Below are 18,845 nucleotides of genomic sequence, written 5' to 3' on the forward strand. Positions count from 1 at the left end.
TTCATAAACAAAAGCTTTGGCTCATAAAATCTGATAGTCACTCTGCCATGCAAATGTGCACTAGAATTCCTGAGCACTAGCAGGCACTAGAATTCCTGGGCACTAGCAGGCACTAGAATTCCTGTGCGCTAGCAGGCACAAGAATTCCCGAGCAAAGTAGATACTAGAATTCCTGGGCGGTAACAGGCACTGGTCTGGAAGCTGCGTTACCTGAACCTAATCCTAACACTGGGTCGAAGCGGTAGGCGCCTTGAGGAGGGAGAGGGGAAGATAGATGGGTTATTGGTACATACACTTAATAATGGGAGTCAAGGCAGAGAGGGTGTGTGAGGGGGGAGGACTGTCTATGGTCAGGTTACTGGGAAATGAAAATCCTGAAGCCTGGATCACAGCCTTCGTTACAAGCCGCAAACCCATTTACCTCCATTGTGATGATGTTATCAATAAAGACGCTAAGGCTAATAACGTTAACTCTACATCTCCGGTCAAAAATTCAAAAGCCAGTTGTTAATATCAAATCTAATATTTAACACACAAAATTGTATCTGATGCTCAATGACTTTTCACACGATAAACCGTCATTAATTACAATGCAATGAAATTTCTTGTTCAATTACATATTTTTGTTTTTAAACCAATAATAATTTTTCCAGTTGTTAAAATTTTAAACACTAATTATACACAAGAACATGGAAGACACACTTCAGAATTTTTAATATCCAATAACCAGCCATCGTATAATACAAGACAGATTGTTCAGATTTTTGCATGTTTCATTAGGGGGCAAACAAAGCACTAATCAAAAGATGAAGTCAAATGTCTAGAATCATAGTACATACTGCACTGCATCAAACAAATCCAAAAACTAATTCTTTATATATAGTAAATGTTATGCTCTCCATATAAGAGTTCTCAACATGGCCAACCACACAAAAATCTAAGCACTGCATTACATGAGAAATCACAAGGCGAGAGATATGTCAGGTTTGTCAAGTAAGAATACCTGGTTCGAACTCTCCTAATCCCATATGCTCTGGATGGTAAAGGAAAAAGATATATATGCGCCGTCAGATACACAGCTTGAAAGGACATTTGTATTCAGAGGAAACTTGTGCATCACTTTTATAAGCTTTTCAATATGGTCTATATATATATATTTTTTTTGGGGTGGGGGGGGTGGGGAGGAGATACCCAAAGTAAAATTGTATCATTGACTAATGTTTGTTTGTTTCAAGAGTAATTACTTAGCCAAATCTTATCAAAATGAATATATGAATATATTGCATACACATATTATATATATAAACAAATGCAAAATATACATATACAGTACTGCATTCATTAACACACACCATTTACTAAAATATTCTTAACAAAAAACTAAGAAATATTCCTCATGTATACATACATATGTAGTCTTTACATTTATATGCAATGTGTAGATTTATACTCAATACAAGAGTGTAATAACCACAAGTTACTGTGTGGTTCAACTCACCTCTGGACACTGTGCATAGTACTAAAGGGAGGGGAGGGGGGGGGGGGGGGGGGGAGATCATCCCAAGAGGGATCCCGCTAGGCAATAACAACAACATTAGGCATTAATGATGCTGGTGGTTCACATTACCACCATAAGCATCTCCAGAGAGGTCTCAAAACTTCCATGCAAACTGGTGCATGTGTATCACTGCACAATGAAATAATTATGCGATGTATCTGAGAAAATACCAAGGCCATACACTGGAATTAAACTTGCATCCCTGAACAACCCCCCCCGTCAAGTCTAGTACATGTGATCGAGATACTTTTCACCTCATTATGGCTTGGTGGTAGTAAGTGTTACCAGGAACTCCAAGGAAGCAAGTTCGATCGAATCGCATGGCCTCGTCTCATGTATACCACTGTTACTATCAAACAGTCCCTTTTGATTCTCTAACAAAATTAACCAGTATGGAATCACCTCATAGCACCCCAAAAACATGAATAGAATATCAAAACTTATTCACACTACAAAGCATTTCTTTGAGGAAACTCAACATCAGTAACAAGGAGCTGGAGGATGATCGGGAGGACTATTCTATACTACCCAAATTGGTGTGTGTATTTATCGACTTTGCAAAAAAAAACAAAAAAACAGCAATGAATGTAATGAAATGCCATTTTCTGGGTGAGCCCCTATGACTCCCTGGAGCTTATTGGCTAATGTATGTTATATTAGACCAGGACATTAGTTATGGAGTTCAGACCTACTAGGGACCATGAGCCAGAACCTGGCCCCTGCAGAGAGGTTGCAGGGAGCAATGGCCCTGGAAAACCCTCCTGTGGTTGGGGGTTTTCTTTATCTGTTAGACACCCAGAAAGGTAGGCATAACAAATCAAACCCCACACGGGGGTTTCTATAGGCCATTGCTCCTCGTGCTTCTTCTGAGGGGGCCAGGTTCTGGCTCGTGGTCCCCGGTAGGCCCACAGAACTCCATACACATGACTGATACCAAAATCTGACATTAGCATATCAGCCTGGATAGCTCCGGGGAGTCGACGGGACTCCCCCCAAAAAATTCCATGAACGTGACATTGTACATGGTGACATTGCTCTGCGACAACAACGATGCTCTGCCCTGGTGATCCCCAAAGGGACTAAGCACGACGAAAAGTTGATAATATATAAAGCTAAATGTTTAAAACAAATTAATTTAACTAAAGGAGAACTGTCTGAAAACTACTTTTTAGCGAGTACGATAATTAAAACCGCATTATTCATAGGGCTTTATACAAATCATAGTTTTTGCTATACAATATAGTCACACAGTACTGGCTCTGCATTTCCTCTGGATATTTACCTTATTCGAAATGCTGTGCATAACCAGTAACTTTATATAATAAAACCACTTTAACTTGGCCAACGCATTGTCTATTGAATTAATAAATTATAAATCTTTTCATCTAAAACTGGGTTACACAGAATTCCATTTTCGTCAATTTACAAATATTATCAGTACCAAATCACTCAACATGACTCGCCTCTGTAAATTACTAAATAGATTCTCGTATCTGCATCTCTCATCTGTAATTTACCCAGATGCCCCGTCTCCTCTATAAATCAATGATCTGTCCATCTCCACTAACAGTTCATCCACTTAAGAGATGAAAATTAGTTGCCACTGAATACCAAGTTCAATTTTATATGTATGCTTATCTTCCAAAGAAAAATATGACCAGAAAAAAAATTATATTTAATAATGCCTGGTGACTTGGGAGTTATGCAGAGCAAAAGTAACAATTTTGTTAGTCACAAGGCACAATAATGTGTACACAATAATAGGTCAGTTTAAACCTTTGTTACTGTTCTATTTCTCTAAGCTGTTAATCACATTACAACCTAGTCATTAATGCCAAAGAAAACTCAATAAAAAGTAATCATTAAACTGGGTTACTTCTCACCTGTTGGCATCTTGTCGCACAGACAGAGGTTTGCTGCCGTCCGTGGGTGTGCCCGCAGGCGGAGTCCCTGCTGACCCATTTGCAGTTCCTGAGGGATTCTTTTTCTTAAGAGCAGACTTAAGAGGCTTTGCATCTAGCCTGGGTTCTCTCGCAGGCACTTCCTCAACTTGAGACGTGTCAAAGTGACCAAGACTACTATTGAAATAGACCACACCGTCAACGTCTGTCCCTTCGTCGTCGTCTTCAACATCATCATCTGACACGAGAATAACAATTATATATACTTTCTTAAATAATTACACGATACATAATCTTACAAACAAAAAATACTGAAATTATTGGAAAAATATTATTCGCATTTAAGTTTCAACTTTCAACACATTCTTCTTTGGCAGAGGAAAAACGAGACATCAAGGGCAAAGAACTAAATCCAGATAAATGATAAAGAAGTCACCAAATAAAACTCACTAGCATTATATATATGTTTTCCCAGCCTCTTAAGGAGTTCAAAATATTATTAATATACAGTATTAAGAATTTAAAAACAGGGCTTTAGTCATGCACATTAGCGGGGAGAACGAAGGCGTGAAAACAAGACCAGGGCAGGTACTCCTTACTCGTCTAGGATGTGGTGCACATCATAGTACAGTACAGTATTTACCATCACTCGACTCTCTATCAATTGTCTTTACAAAACTTGCCAAGAACAAACACAAATTTGACAAACATTTCTATAACACTGGCACACCTTTTACCTTCAGGAATATTTCTTGATATTTTATCTTCTAGAGCAATTTGGACACAAGGTCTTATATAAATATGATATGGAAAACAAAAATGTTTATAAGGAAAATACCAGACCAAACATTTAATTGATATTTTTTTTCGATTCTCTTGTCAATGATACAGTGAATAACAAAGTAATTAAAGAGTAACATTTCAAATCTAATTTACATTACTCTGCTATTTGCAATTTCATCTTTATGCTTATCAAAACACACAAGATAAACATGCATGGTATTTACAATGAAATCACAAGAGCGTGATGTACCTATAAAGAACTACAGTACCGAGACAATATGATGGGATCAAATGTGCATCTCTGGACTCTCCAATCACATGGGCTACCAACTGAACCATGATGGGTAGTGCATTTGTCTGGGATCCAGAGATGGGAGTTCAGTCCCAAAGATTACCTTAATATTTTCTAATACAATATAAATATGGTATGAATGATTACTATTGGACCTCTTCGTTTATGTAACAATACACGTCGTTTCATCACTATATCAGCGGTGGGGAACCTTTCAGTATATGAAGCTATATTTTACTTAGCGATCTGCCTGTATTTGATAAGGTACACTGTATTATTTTCTGTATATATGCACATGTTAAAAACAAAGTAATTCTTAAATTACTTACAGATCAAGGATTCATTAATTTAAATTGCTTTTAAAGGCTGCACTAAGTACAGTACTGTATCATAAAAAGCAGTTTGAAGCCTTAGGGCCACAGATCTGCATCCCTGCTCTAGATGAATGGTTATTAATACAAATTATGGAACCACAACTCTCTTCCCAAAAGAGAAGTTCAGTAAAAAATGCAGAGAAAGAAATAAGTTTTAAAATATTTCAAAGAAATGTTTTTGTCTCTGATTCCTTGAGTATTTTCTTCTACCACCCTAAATAAATAAATTTAAAAATTTAAATGTACACTAAATTTTAAGATACACACAAAAACATTCATTGTATAATATACCAATTGTCAAACCATGCTTAAGCAACATTTATTCAATGCAGATCAACATTATCAATGTTGATCAACATAATCAATGTTGATTCATTATTACATACATGTTTTGCCCTGCTTTGTCCAGGGGGGGTACAATGCAGAATTTAGATTCAAATAAGTAATGAACGGGACTTTTAGTAGGTAAAGATCACTTCATAGCACAATGGAAAGAAAAAATGGCAAGAAAAAGTCACAAGAATGTGAGCAACAAACTTAATGTACACTGCAACCAGGCCAAAGTGGTTGACTGTGTAAGTTTAGACAGTAAGGTCAAGAAAAAATTGCATCCATTGGTACATATCAGAGAGCACAGTCATATGTCATTAGTAAACAGATGGAGTACAAAAAGGTAACGTGCACAATGTAATGCAGAGCAACGCTTCCTGCCGACATTTACCGCAGTTGTTTCAAAGTCTGATGCTCCGGGACAGACTCTCGAGCAACCGTATCTCAACTCAAAAGCAACTGCTGCTTAATGATCAGCTTATTCACAGTGTATGGAATGTGAGCGACTTATCGCATACAAGCCAAGCCCAGGATTCGTCAAGCATTTATGCAACCACTTGCAAAACCTGTACAATCTTTCCTCAATCATGGCAGCTATGTTTACATTGTATTTCAACAGTTTACGAGCTTGGAAACCTCCCAACCCAAGGTAATTATTGTTGTAAACAACACTGTAGTGCTTCCCAGCTCAAACTGTTTAACAATCATTGCATGGCTTTGTTTATCTTTTAAGAAAGATGTACAGGTTTTGTAAGTGGGTGCATAAATACTTGATAAATCCTGGTCCAGGGTAGAAATATTAGTAGATAAAGTTAAAGCCAAACTTGAATGCTGAAAAAAATTGCATCTCTGGTACTCACTTCAAAATGACCCACCAAACATGAGTGAAAGGCAATGATCAATTAATTTAACAAACTTAGCTCAAGTATGCTACATACATGGTATCAAATTTTGAAAGACTGTTACACTCCAACCTGTCATCCAAAATACATAGTACCCATGGCAACTATTGGTCGAACATACGAAAATCGACTGTTGCACCCTAAAAGAGTTAATGTTTTGTACTATTTTGAGCAAAGAGAAAGAAGGCAACAACCAAACCTAGACTTTCCTAGGCTTAGTGTACAAGTTTATATACTAAAAGTATACAAGTTTATATACTAGTACAGTACTAAATTATCCTTACGATTGAATAAATTAGGTTCTGATTTGCTTATTAAGGCTTCAGACAAATTAGGTTGTATAGTTATTCCTCCAATTTTTGGGTTGCCATTTGAGTACAGTATTCCAATACTTCAAAACGATTTTTTTTTTTTTTGGGGGGGGGGGAACAACAGTTGATTTTTTAATGTTCACTCAAAAGTTGCTAAACTATTAAGAGGATAGGTTGCATACTCATTCCTTCATGATAATATCTTAAAGAACATATCATATCAGGGTGAGTAGATAAAATACAAAAAATTCATTTTAAACTACAGGCAGGTAGACATGTTGGAATGAGCACAAAAGCTGAAGCTGATCGGCCGAGCACAACTCCTGCGATACGAGGTAAGCATAGTTACAGCATGTTTCACATCTTACACCAAAGCAGAAATAAATACTAGATATTGGGTCTTGCCAGCGTGGGTTAGCACGAGATGTCCGAGATCTTGTAGCCTGGATAACGTAACATCTGACAAAAGTGGGAGGTTTTAGGAGTTATTATACAGCTAACTGCCTCACGAATGACTGACTGCCTGCCTGCCAATTGACAGTGTCAGGGTCTCCACTGACTGTCAACTGATGGTTACCTTGCCTTGCAGTTACCTTGCATTGATTTCGGGAATCAACGTCCCCCCCCCCTTCCCCGGCCCAGTCTCTGACTGGGTCTCCTAGTTGCTGGACTGGTCAACCAGGCTGTTGGATGCGGCTGCTGGCAGCCTGGATGACCAGATATCCTTTGAAGGTGTTTATTGACTGTCAACTTGAACACTGAGGGATCGGCCAGTTATGCCCCTTATATGTATTGGAAGCATGTTGAACAGTCTCTGGCCTCTGATGTTGATAAAGATGTAATAGGTACTTTCTCTCAGAGTACCTATTGCACATCTGCTTTTCAACAGAAATATTCTGCACATCCTGCCAGGAATCTTGGTTATATATATGATAATTCTGCATGCAGATTTGTAATCAGTCTCTTAATATTTTCCAAATGTAAATTATTATACATCTCTCCCACCTGCACTCTAGAGAATACATACAGATTTAAACATTTTAATGGGGCCCAATAATTTAGATGTTTTATCAAGTGGATTCTAACGGTAAAGAATCGAAGAATGAATCTGAAAAAGAATGAAAAGAATGTATCTAACTGGAGGAGTGTTACTAGCAGAGTACCACAGGGTTCAGTTCTTGCACCAGTAATGTTCATCATCTACATAAACAATCTACCAGACGGAATACAGAATTATATGAACATGTTTGTGAATGATGCTCAGATACTGGGGAAGATAGGAGACGCAGACAATTGTAATGCCCTTCATATTGATCTCGAAAAATAAGTGCTTAGAGCATCAAGTCGCAAATGAAATTCTATGTGAATAAATGCCATATTATGCAATGTGGAATCAGAGAAAATAGACCACACACAACTTACAAATTATGTGGAAATGAATTACAGAACTCTAATAAAGAACGAGACCTAGGGGTGGTTTTGGATAGTAAGCTGTCGCCAGAAGAACACAAAGAACATTGTGAGAGGAATGTATGTGTCGTTTTCCATCTTCAGACTTGCTTTTAATTATACAGATGGTGAAATACTAAAGAAACTGTTCATGACTTTTGCAAGACCAAAATTGGAATATGCAGCAGTTCTATGGTACCCAAATCTCAAGAAGCACTTAAACTGAAAAAGGTGCTACGACATGCTACAAAATGGTTTCCAGAACTGAAAAGCAAGAGTTACGAGGAGAGATCAGCATTTTGTTTGTCTTCCATAGCATCCAAGGCCATGTCAAAGAGGTCTAGCAACTGCAAGAGGCAGGAGAGCCCTGTTCAGAACTTATATGTTGCCTAGGGTTAGGTAGACACATATGATTCAATGCGTTTTGTGATTCTACTGCTTAGTAAACTTTCAAAGATTTTTATAATGCATGATGTTAGGGATATTGGTCTAATTTTTTTCATTAGCTTTACTACCTCCTTTGTGAAGCAGCACAATCTCTGCTGTTTTAACTACTGTATACCAGAGATGACACCAGTTCTAGGCTCCATCTCCAAAAGATGTTTTAGGCCTGTGATAATGGTGTTTTGCACTTTTTGATGAATATAAAATTCCAGGAATCAGGACCTGGTGCAGAGTGCATTGCATACTGACTATGGCTACTTCAAAGTTGAGTGAGGTTGGGATAACATCTGATATGTGGTTCAATAGTGGTGTCAACATTGTACAGAATTAGTTTAGATCATTGATCTGAAATGTGTTCAGGGGTTCACTGAAAACAATCATACTGTAACCTTAGTATTTTACTCATTTCTTAACCGACATCTCTATTTCACCTATGGCCTTTTGCTGCTCTTTCTCTCCTAGATTTTATATGATTTTTGCAACTTTAGCTCGGTCGTTTCTATTTCTCAACATAGCCTTCTTTGTCGTTCTTGGGAGAGAGTTGTACATTTAAAGTGTTCCGCAATTTGTTTTCATTGCATATAGAGGGAACACCGTTCTCGTTCCTGTTAGCATCTTTTTCTCCTTCTCCTTAGTGATATGAGCCTTGCACATATTTCTAGTACTATTGTGTATTTTCTCAAGACGCTGGTTTAAATTTACATTATCTAGCTGCCTTTCCCAACATTTTTCTGCGAGGGCTTGGTTTATTTGCTCCCAGTTAATTTGTAAGTTATTCAAATCGAATTTGCTGAATTCTCCTCTTGGGTTTGAGACTGGCTTCACAGGTTTGCCCATGCATGTCTAAACTTTTGTTAGACTTTACCTGGATTGCACCCAGATTGGGGTTATGGCGAGTAGTTCTTCTCCCAAAGCCTGGCCCGGGCCCAGGCTCAACTTGTGAGATTGGACCAACACTTGCTTGGAACAGCCCGCAAGCCCACATATCCACCACAGCCCGGTACTATAAGAAAACGACTCGGTTTTCTCTTGAAGATATCCACTTTTGTTCCAGCAATATTTCTTATGGTCACTGGGAGGATGCTGAACAACCGCGGACCTCTGATGTTTATACAGTGTTCTCTGATTGTACCTATGGCACCTCTGCTCTTCACTGGTTCTATTCTGCATTTTCTTTCATATCATTCACTCCAGTGTGTTGTCATTTTACAGTGTAGATTTGGCCTTTCAGTATTTTATGTGTGTATATTACAATGGAACCTCGGTTGCCGAATGCCACTCTTCATAAATTTTTTGGTATACATGTACTAGCTCAATTTCTTCAGAAAATTTGACTCGGTATTCAAGGTTTGCCTCACTTCGAGTTTGCTGATGCACGTGAGGGTCAACCGAGCACGTGGTTCTGGTGGCGCAGGCGAGGCGCGGTTTACCAGCGAGTCCTGCCTAGTGACAACCAAGCTTGAATTCTTTGTGAAGAATTTCATTGTTTTTGTGCTTTTTTCATTTCTGAACATAAAGGTAATCATTACATATCACACCATGGGTCCCAAGAAAGTCAGTGGTAAAGTTCAACCTAAGAATAGTTGTGAGTAGAGGCAATAGAGGATGTCCCTTCCTCATTAAGAAAGTGTGTGCAGTATGGGAAGATCTGTAATGTTCTGTTGAAAAAACTCACAAAGATAAAGCTGTAGCAGGCCATTGCATTAAACCTTATTATTGACTGATGCCTCACTACAGACAAGTGTAAAATGTAGGGAAAAAACAAAGTGTCTATAGACAGGTTTTTGGTGAGAAACGAGCAGCGAGTCACAACCAGGTCCTAGTGGTATGCCTGTAAAACATGAGTACCCCAGACATGCCATCAGTGCCTGATGTTATAATGGAAGGGGACGCCCCTTACAAACACCAAACACTGCTTCTCCTCCCCCCTCCTCACTGTCTTCCATACACCAACAAGAGTTCTCAATAAAGGCAAGATATACATACTTTATTACAAAATATGAGTAGTATTATGTATAAAATGTATTTTTAAATTAATATTTTTGGGTGTGGAACGGATTAAATTTACATTATTTCTTATGGGAAAATTATTTTCGGTCGACAAACCATATCTGGAAACGGATTAAATTCGTAAATGAAGGTACAGTATTACTGTATTTGATACACCTCTTGTCTTCTTTCTTAGGAGTACATTTGGAGAGCTCCAAGACGATCCCAATAATTTAGGTGCTTAATCGTGTCTATGTATGCAGTATACGTTCTCTCTATTTCCTCTATTTCAGCAATCTCTCCTGCTCTGAAGGGGAGAGCGAGTACTGAGCAGTACTCAAGAAGGGACAGCACCAATGATTTGAATAGCACATCCGTTGTGATGGGATCACTTTCTGGCTGATGCTATATTTGCTTGGTTATGCTACCTAAACATTAGGTAGTTAGACATCATTATTCCCAGATCCTTTACATGCTGCTTTCTTACTATGGGCAGATTTGATCGTGTTTTGTACCCTGTATTTTGTTAAAGGTTCTCTTTTTCACTGTACCAGGAACGTACCACTGATAAACATCATGATGTTTTCTGCTGTCCAGTCAAAAACGTTATTATATCAGCTTGTAGTTTTTGAATGTCTTCTTCATAAGTAATTTTCAAGTTGATTTTTGTGTTATCTGCAAAAGATGATACGAAGCTGTGACTTGTATTTTTGCAAATATCTGATATGAGAATAAGGAAAAGCAGTGGTGCAAGGACTGTACCCTGAGGTACAGAGCTTTTAATGGTGCTTGGGCTCTATTTTATTTGGACGACTGTTACATTGTGTTATATTTTACAGTAATTGAATATCAACCGTCCTACTTTACCTGTTATTCCTATTGATCTCATTTTGTGTGGTATCACTCCATGGTCACATTTATCAAATGGCTTTGCAAAGTCCATGTATACCATAATTATGATCTGAGTAACATATATTTGTAATCATTATGTCCCTAATCAGTTCATCATGGTTTGTAAAATTAACATCCAAGGTATTTTCTTTCCTTATTTGGTTCTACTATTTGCTAGTTTAAAGTAAATTTGTCACACATCTGCAAGAAGTCATCTGTGTTTGACTGTTCACTTTAACTGTGAGTCTCTCTGGTATAACTGTACTTCCCACATTTATTCCATTTTAGGTGTCATAAGTTGACGTCACCAAGCAAGATGATGTTTGGGGCAGAGTTTGTGAGGGTTGTATAAACAGTGCTCTATTTTTAAAGTTGGTCTTTAAATTGCAGAGTATTTGAATCTGGTGATTTATATACAAGGACAGTCACCACATTTAGAATTTCTATTTTGATTATCAGCACTTCCACCATATCGTTTGTGGTGTTTAGCAGCTCTATGCAGATGAGCGTCTTTGACATACAGGCTGACCGACCCCACCCTATTGCCCATGTTTTCTATAAGATCTGAAAAAATTGAACTCTGGTATCCATATCTCATTATCATAATAGTCCTTTGTGCGACTTTCAGTCATAGCTGCAAACATCGCATTTGCCTCATTTAGGAGACCAGTTAGACAGCAGACTGTTTTGCGAGTTTTGATGCCTTGTAATTTGGCAAATGACAAAGATGTTATCGTATTTGTGGAAGTGCTGGGTGTGGTAATACTGTGATTCAGGTAGGGGATGACGATACAATGCCTGTGCCCTGTCTATTACTTGACCGAGTTGATGGTAGAGTTTGGACATTTCTTGCCATTTTTTTCCTCTCTCTTATTAAAAAAATTCCCCCTGGTATGTTTGGGTGTTGCTGTATTCATAATGGCATTCTTTTCACTTTAGTCACTTGTTTCCTTTGACATGAAATGTTGGACATTCTCTATTAAAACATTCTTTCTTGTTTAGTGAATTTTTACAGTTTTTGGTGGGAAAATTTGCAATTTTCAGTAACATGAACCTCTAGGATATTTCTGCAGCTTCCCTGGTGTTTATATTTACATGTTTAATTAAGTAGCACTTCCTTATAGCCCACATTTACATGCACCCCATGCATAATATTTCCAGATTCCTGGTTCAGCTTTTTTGGACTTATGGTTTATATAGTTATAAAGTGTACCGTTTATAAGTGTATAAACTTTATATATAGTTTATACTCTTTATACAGTACACTGTGTGTTGACTTTTTGCTGAAAGATGTAGGTTGATATATTTTAGAATCCTGCTGTTGCTTGGTAACTTCTTTAATTGTTTCTAATATTACTTTCTCTGTGGCCACTGGTGCCAGGGTTAGATGCATATCCTCCTTGCACTGTCTTATACCCTGTGTATCCTCCTCCATCTTTTCTGACAAAAGCTCTTTTACTCTGTCGAATTTCCTTGCCTAACCTATTGTATTCACTACCAACTGGATTTGACTTTAGTTCAAGAGCAATATTTAATACTTTTACTTCCCTCCTCCAGGACTTCTTTAGTTTCCCAGTGATTCGTATCTTTTGTATAATTCCCTTATTTGACCTTTCAGGGCTGTAACTTTATTTCTCAAGTTTTCATTACTGCTGCTCATTCTTAATTCTATCTGCACGATTCTTTACAATGATATCAATTTTTGCCAACTTGTTATGTAAACCACTCCTGCTAATATTTGCCTCATCCAAACCATCAAAATTAATCTCTTCTGTTTAGTCCTTCCTCTCGCTGGTAGCCACCTTTGTTTTGGTCTCCATGTGCTCCCACACTATTTCTTTCAAATACTACACTATTTCTGCTTTGTTTCTGTAACGTAATGTAAATTAATGTTTATGAAGCACATACAACCAAAACCCTGTACAGTATTGGCTAGACAACCCGTCCTCTCGCCTCACGTCACATTTTTTACCAGCATTTACCAATCCGTTAAAAATGCAATATTAGTAAAAATTAAAACTCTGAAATACCGTATTGACATTATCATCGGGCATGATAGGTGGGTTACATTGGGTTCATATGTTTTTGGTTAGCCAAAACAGGTGCATTTTTTATGGAGTGGTTTATGGAGAGAACGGGCTGGGCTATGATCATGCTCACTGGCTTTAAAAGCAATCATGAGAAACACCAGGCTATAGTTAGTATACATATATATACTGTATATATAAATATATATACTGTACAGATATATATTCAGAAGTATTTGTTCATATGCAGGGTCATCAAAGCATGGATTTAGTATAAAAATATTTAAGCACAGTTAGTGCAGATGTTAGTTATGAAAATGAACATATATTAATGGAAATTAAATACTTAAGTCGTGAATACCGCAATGTTTACCAGCGTTAGCAAATTCCGCCATTCTGGCCTCAAACCAGCCGAGGATGCCATTAGCTGTACCGTCAATCACATCGTCATCCTTAATTACTGTAAGTCAAGCAATGCAAATTTGACAACAAAAAGTTAGAATTGCACAGAAAAGCAGAAAGAACAAAAATATTTTATAAATACTGTACAGTGTACCTAATTTGGCACAGTGTACAACATCTAGATACAAGAGGAAAGGTCATCATTTATTTGTTACGCAACTGGGAACAACAAAACTACCTGATTGGGAGTAAACAAAGAACAGTAATAATTAAAAACAGCACTTATTTCAACTCCAGCAAATGTTAATGTCTACAGTAGCAAGACCAGATCTACCTCTACCACCCAATGTTAATTTCTACAACTGCAAGACCTGATCTACCTCTACTCCCAAATGTTAATTACAAAAGGAAAGTACATGATGATACAGTCACTTAATGCACAGAATCTGATTTTTAAAGCCCCTCGCAAGATGATTATTCTTCAGCAGATTTTTCACCACCAGACATAACATTTTATAAGAAAGGTAACAAACATTATCACTAACTGGCCATACAAGAATTACAGGATTTTTTTGCGGATATAAAGCATTGTTTTAACATCAAGCTTAAGCCCAGTGTCGTAGCTTATGCGAAGGACAATAATTTTAGGATAGTTGCACATTATAACAACAGTGAATAAATAAATAATGAAACATACTAGAATAGGCCCTCCACAAAATACCACTGTAACAAAGAGGGGTAACATAAGTGGATGGGCGTCTAATATGCCGGGAAGTATCTTGCTCACCCTCTCTCACAAATTTATGTCAGGATACTGTATAAGCTTATGAATTAACAGTGACGACACAATACCTGTGCCCTGTCTATTACTTGACCAAGTTGATGGTAAAGTTTGGACATTTCTTGCCATTCTATTCCTCTTTCTCTTATTAAAAAATTCCCCTGGAATGTTTGGGTGTTGCTGTATTCATAATGGCATTCTTTTCCCTTTGGTCGCTTGGTTCCTTTGCCATGAAATGTTGGGCATTCTCTATTAAAACATTCCTTCTAGTTTAGTGAATTTTTACACAGTTTTGGGTGGGAAAATATTATGTTATTCTTACATAGTACACGTGCCGACATAAAACACACAGCTTCAATTCAGATTAATCGTCAAGACTAAAATTTTGACTTTACCATACTCTCATCAAGCCTCTATGAATAGAGATCCTTCTTATGATCTTAACAAAATTTTGATTACATTTTTATAAATCTATTACATATACATTATAACATTAAACATACCTACCCTGCATGCAGTCACACTACAATATGATCAACACAAAAACTCGGGCAATATTGCCTAAATCTCCAGCAGCTTTTCTGCCATTTAAAATGTTCCTATTAAATATAGTGGCCACCTCATCTAGTTTATGCCATCCAAAATTGTACCCCCATGTTAAACAGTTTTTGGACCAGTGTATACCTGGTTGATACCTGGTTGATGGGGTTCTGGGAGTTCTTCTACTCCCCCAAGCCCGGCCAGAGGCCAGGCTTGACTTGTGAGAGTTTGGTCCACCAGGCTGTTGCTTGGAACAGCCCGCAGGCCCACATACCCACCACAACCCGGTTGGTCCGGCACTCCTTGAAGGAGTATGGCCTGCTATTTGTTATACTTTGAACAGGTGAGCCACATGTTGTTTGTTTATGTACCTGGATGAGGTTCTGTGAGTTCTCCAACTCCCCAAGCCCGGCTCGGGGCAAAGATTGACTTTTGAGAGCTTGGTCCAATAGAATGTTGCTTGGAGCGGCCCGCAGGCCCACATATCCACTACAGTGCAGTTGGTCCAGCACTTCTTCCATAAAACTGTCCAGTTTTTTCTTGAAGATTTCCCCCTTTTGTTTTGGCCATATTTCTTATACTTGCTGGGAGGATTTTGAACAACTGTGAACTTTTGATGTTCATACAGTGTTCTCTGCTTGTGACTGACAACTAGCTCTTCACTGATTCTGTTCTGCATTTTCTTAAATATGTCACTCCAGTATGTTGTTATTCTACTGTGCAAATTTGGGACCTGGCCTTCTAATATCTTCCATGTATACATTAGAAAGGAGAAGAGAGGTATACCTGCTTGATACCTGGTTGATGGGGTTCTGGGAGTTCTTCTACTCCCCAAGCCCGGCCCGAGGCCAGGCTCGACTTGTGAGAGTTTGGTTCACCAGGCTGTTCCTTGGAGCGGCCCGCAGGCCCACATACCCACCACAGCCCGGCTGATCCGGAACTTCTCTTAGAAAACAGTCCAGTTTTCTCTTGAAGATGTCCACGGTTGTTCCGGCAATATTTCTTATAGTCGCTGGGAGGACGTTGAACAACCGCAGGTACCAAATAAAGAGTATATTTTGAGAGATTTAAGACTATCCCAATAGTTTAGGTGCTTTATTTTGTCTATGTATGCCATTAAGTTCTCTGTATTCCCTCATTTTCAGCAATCTCTCCTACTCTGAAGGAAGAAGCGAGTATGGAGCGGTACTCACAGCGGGACAGCACAAGTGACTTCAACAGTATGAGCCTTGTGATGGAATCCCTGGATTTGAAGGTTCTCGTAATCCATCCAATCCTTTTTCTAGCTGATGCTATATTTGCTTGGTTATGCTCCTTAAACATTAGGTCATCAGGCATTATTACACAGATCCTTTACATGCTGCTATCCCATCACCCATAATTGTATCACATTAAGTGCATGACATAACAAATTACCCTAGAAGTAATTACTACACCCAAGTGTAGTTACAGGATGAGAGCTACACTCATGGTCTCCCGTCTATCTAATAATCATTATCATATGACGCTTTAAAACAACTGATGGTTTTAGCCTCCACCGTCTTCTCGCTTAATTTGTGCCAACGTTCCATCACTCTTCAAAAGAGAACTCTTATATTTTTCCAGCTCTTTTGTTACCTTAGTTTGAATCTATGACCGCTAGATCTTTAAGTGGCAGGCTACAAATATTCCTCCTCGTCAATCTTGCCGAGTCCTGTTACTATTTTGAATATAAAAATTATGTCGCCACTTTTCCTATCTTGTAGCCTTTGCAGGTTTAATGCCTCCAGCCACTCCTCATAGCTGCTATGAGGTACTTAGTTCCAGGAGCCATTTAGTAGCAAGTCTATGCACCCTTTCTAGTCTGTGTGCTTCTTGAGATACAGACACCACAACACTGCTGCATATTCCAAAATTGGACTTGCAAATTGCATGAACAGTTTCTTTAATATTTCACAGTCCATGTATTTAAATGTGGTTTTTGAAATTTGCTAGCATAGCATAGGCTTACTATTAAGAACCATAGCATAGGCTTACTATTAAGAACCATAGCATAGGCTTACTATTAAGAACCATAGCATAGGCTTACTATTAAGAACCATAGCATAGGCTTACTATTAAGAACCATAGCATAGGCTTACTATTAAGAACCACAGCATAGGCTTACTATTAAGAACCACAGCATAGGCTTACTATTAAGACCCATAGCATAGGCTTACTATTAAGAACCATAGCATAGGCTTACTATTAAGAACCATAGCATAGGCTTACTATTAAGAACCATAGCATAGGCTTACTATTAAGAACCATAGCATAGGCTTACTATTAAGAACCATAGCATAGGCTTACTATTAAGAACCATAGCATAGGCTTACTATTAAGAACCATAGCATAGGCTTACTATTAAGAACCATAGCATAGGCTTACTATTAAGAACCATAGCATAGGCTTACTATTAAGAACCATAGCATAGACTTATTAAGAACCATAGCATAGGCTTACTATTAAGAACCATAGCATAGGCTTACTATTAAGAACCATAGCATAGGCTTACTATTAAGAACCATAGCATAGGCTTACTATTAAGAACCATAGCATAGGCTTACTATTAAGAACCATAGCATAGGCTTACTATTAAGAACCACTCGTAGATCTCTTTCCTTGCTTTTCCTTTGATGACTTTCATATAATTTGTAGGATAAGAGTCATGTGTTCTCATTCTGCATTCTATCATGTTACATTTATTTACGTTAAATTCCATTTGCCATGTGTTGCTCCATTCATCGTCTTGGAGGCCAATACAATCAGAGTCCTGTTGGAGGAGGAGGCTGTTGGACGCGGCTGCTTGCAGCCTGATGTATGAATGTAACCTGTGATTCATACATCATACATCAATGCATTTTGCATTCTGTCCATTATGAAGTTGAAGATCCATCTCCCTACTTTGCTAGTCATTGAGGTCGAGGACCAGGCCGCGGGGATGCTTAGCCCCGAAATCCTCGCAAGGTTATTGCAAGGTAGGCCATTCCTTTTGCGTGCATTTTGTACGCAATAACACCTTGGTCACATTTGTCGAAAACTTTTGCAATGACTTTGCCACCCATGTTGGCAAAAACCACCCGTGGTCTTTGGATAACAAAACCAACCACTGTAAGTGACTCAGTCACTTGTTTGGTGGAGCATGAGTTCAATCTTCCCTGTTTCCTTTGGTAGTGCTCCCTTGCCACTGATGGCTTGCCTGGTTGCTCTGGCTCCCTGTGGCCGTGGGAGCTCCTTGTTTTGGGGGGGATCAAGTTTTATTTATACCCCGATACATACATTTGGTCCGAGTTTGTTAGGATTGAGTGTGCATTGTGGGATCAAGTATTCCCTAGGTTTGGTTCCTATTATTAGGATTAAATGCTCTTTGTTTTTCAGTACTTTATACTTGCTGTACTTTGATACATGGCATTTATACTGACGAGCGTGGTTTTGTTTTTGTCTTGGTCGTGCAGTCAAGATAGGGTTCTCTTCCTGCCCTATTCTTACAGTGGCAACATGGTTCAACATTAGGTAATGTGAGTCAAGAGTCTACAAACCCAGTTCAGTTGTTTCTCTGGGTCCTGTCCAGGCTGGGATCATTCTCAGGGAGGGTGATCTTTCTGGCTCCTTGGTGGCCGGCTCAGTCTTTGTTTTGGCTCTTTTTGCCCGGTGTCCATACCCAGACACTTTTCTGCAGCTCTCCCTCTTTCAACTCTCTCTTTCTCCCTCTCCCTTGATCGACCCATCAATGTCCATCATTGGTTCAACCTCGTTGGGTCTTTCACATCTGGCATTTTGTGTTGTTAATGTTATTGTTGTTAATGATTACGGGATCAACATCCCCGTGGCCAGGCCTCATGGTTGCAGGTCT

At 38.5% G+C, this 18,845-nt stretch overlaps 1 protein-coding gene across 14 annotated transcripts in view; it reads right to left on the bottom strand.

Moving 5' to 3' along the window:
- The window catches only part of LOC123765891 (phosphatase and actin regulator 2), a 568,756-nt gene that overhangs the window by 72,218 nt on the left and 477,693 nt on the right, over nt 1-18,845 (bottom strand). For 11 of the 14 annotated variants that reach the window (XM_069337250.1, XM_069337254.1, XM_069337252.1 and 8 more), the window contains 3 exons: nt 13,625-13,711; nt 3,442-3,697; nt 211-249 (listed from right to left, as the gene is read on the bottom strand). In XM_069337250.1, the coding sequence (XP_069193351.1) occupies nt 211-249; nt 3,442-3,697; nt 13,625-13,711 (382 nt within the window). Of the gene's footprint in view, nt 1-210; nt 250-1,003; nt 1,034-3,441; nt 3,698-13,624; nt 13,712-18,845 lie in introns of all 14 variants that reach the window. The other 3 variants (XM_069337253.1, XM_069337256.1, XM_069337255.1) reach the window with 3 other exon arrangements.

This window comes from Procambarus clarkii, chromosome 37 (genome assembly GCF_040958095.1).
Source record: "Procambarus clarkii isolate CNS0578487 chromosome 37, FALCON_Pclarkii_2.0, whole genome shotgun sequence".
In the NCBI taxonomy this organism is placed as follows: Eukaryota; Metazoa; Arthropoda; class Malacostraca; order Decapoda; family Cambaridae; genus Procambarus; species Procambarus clarkii.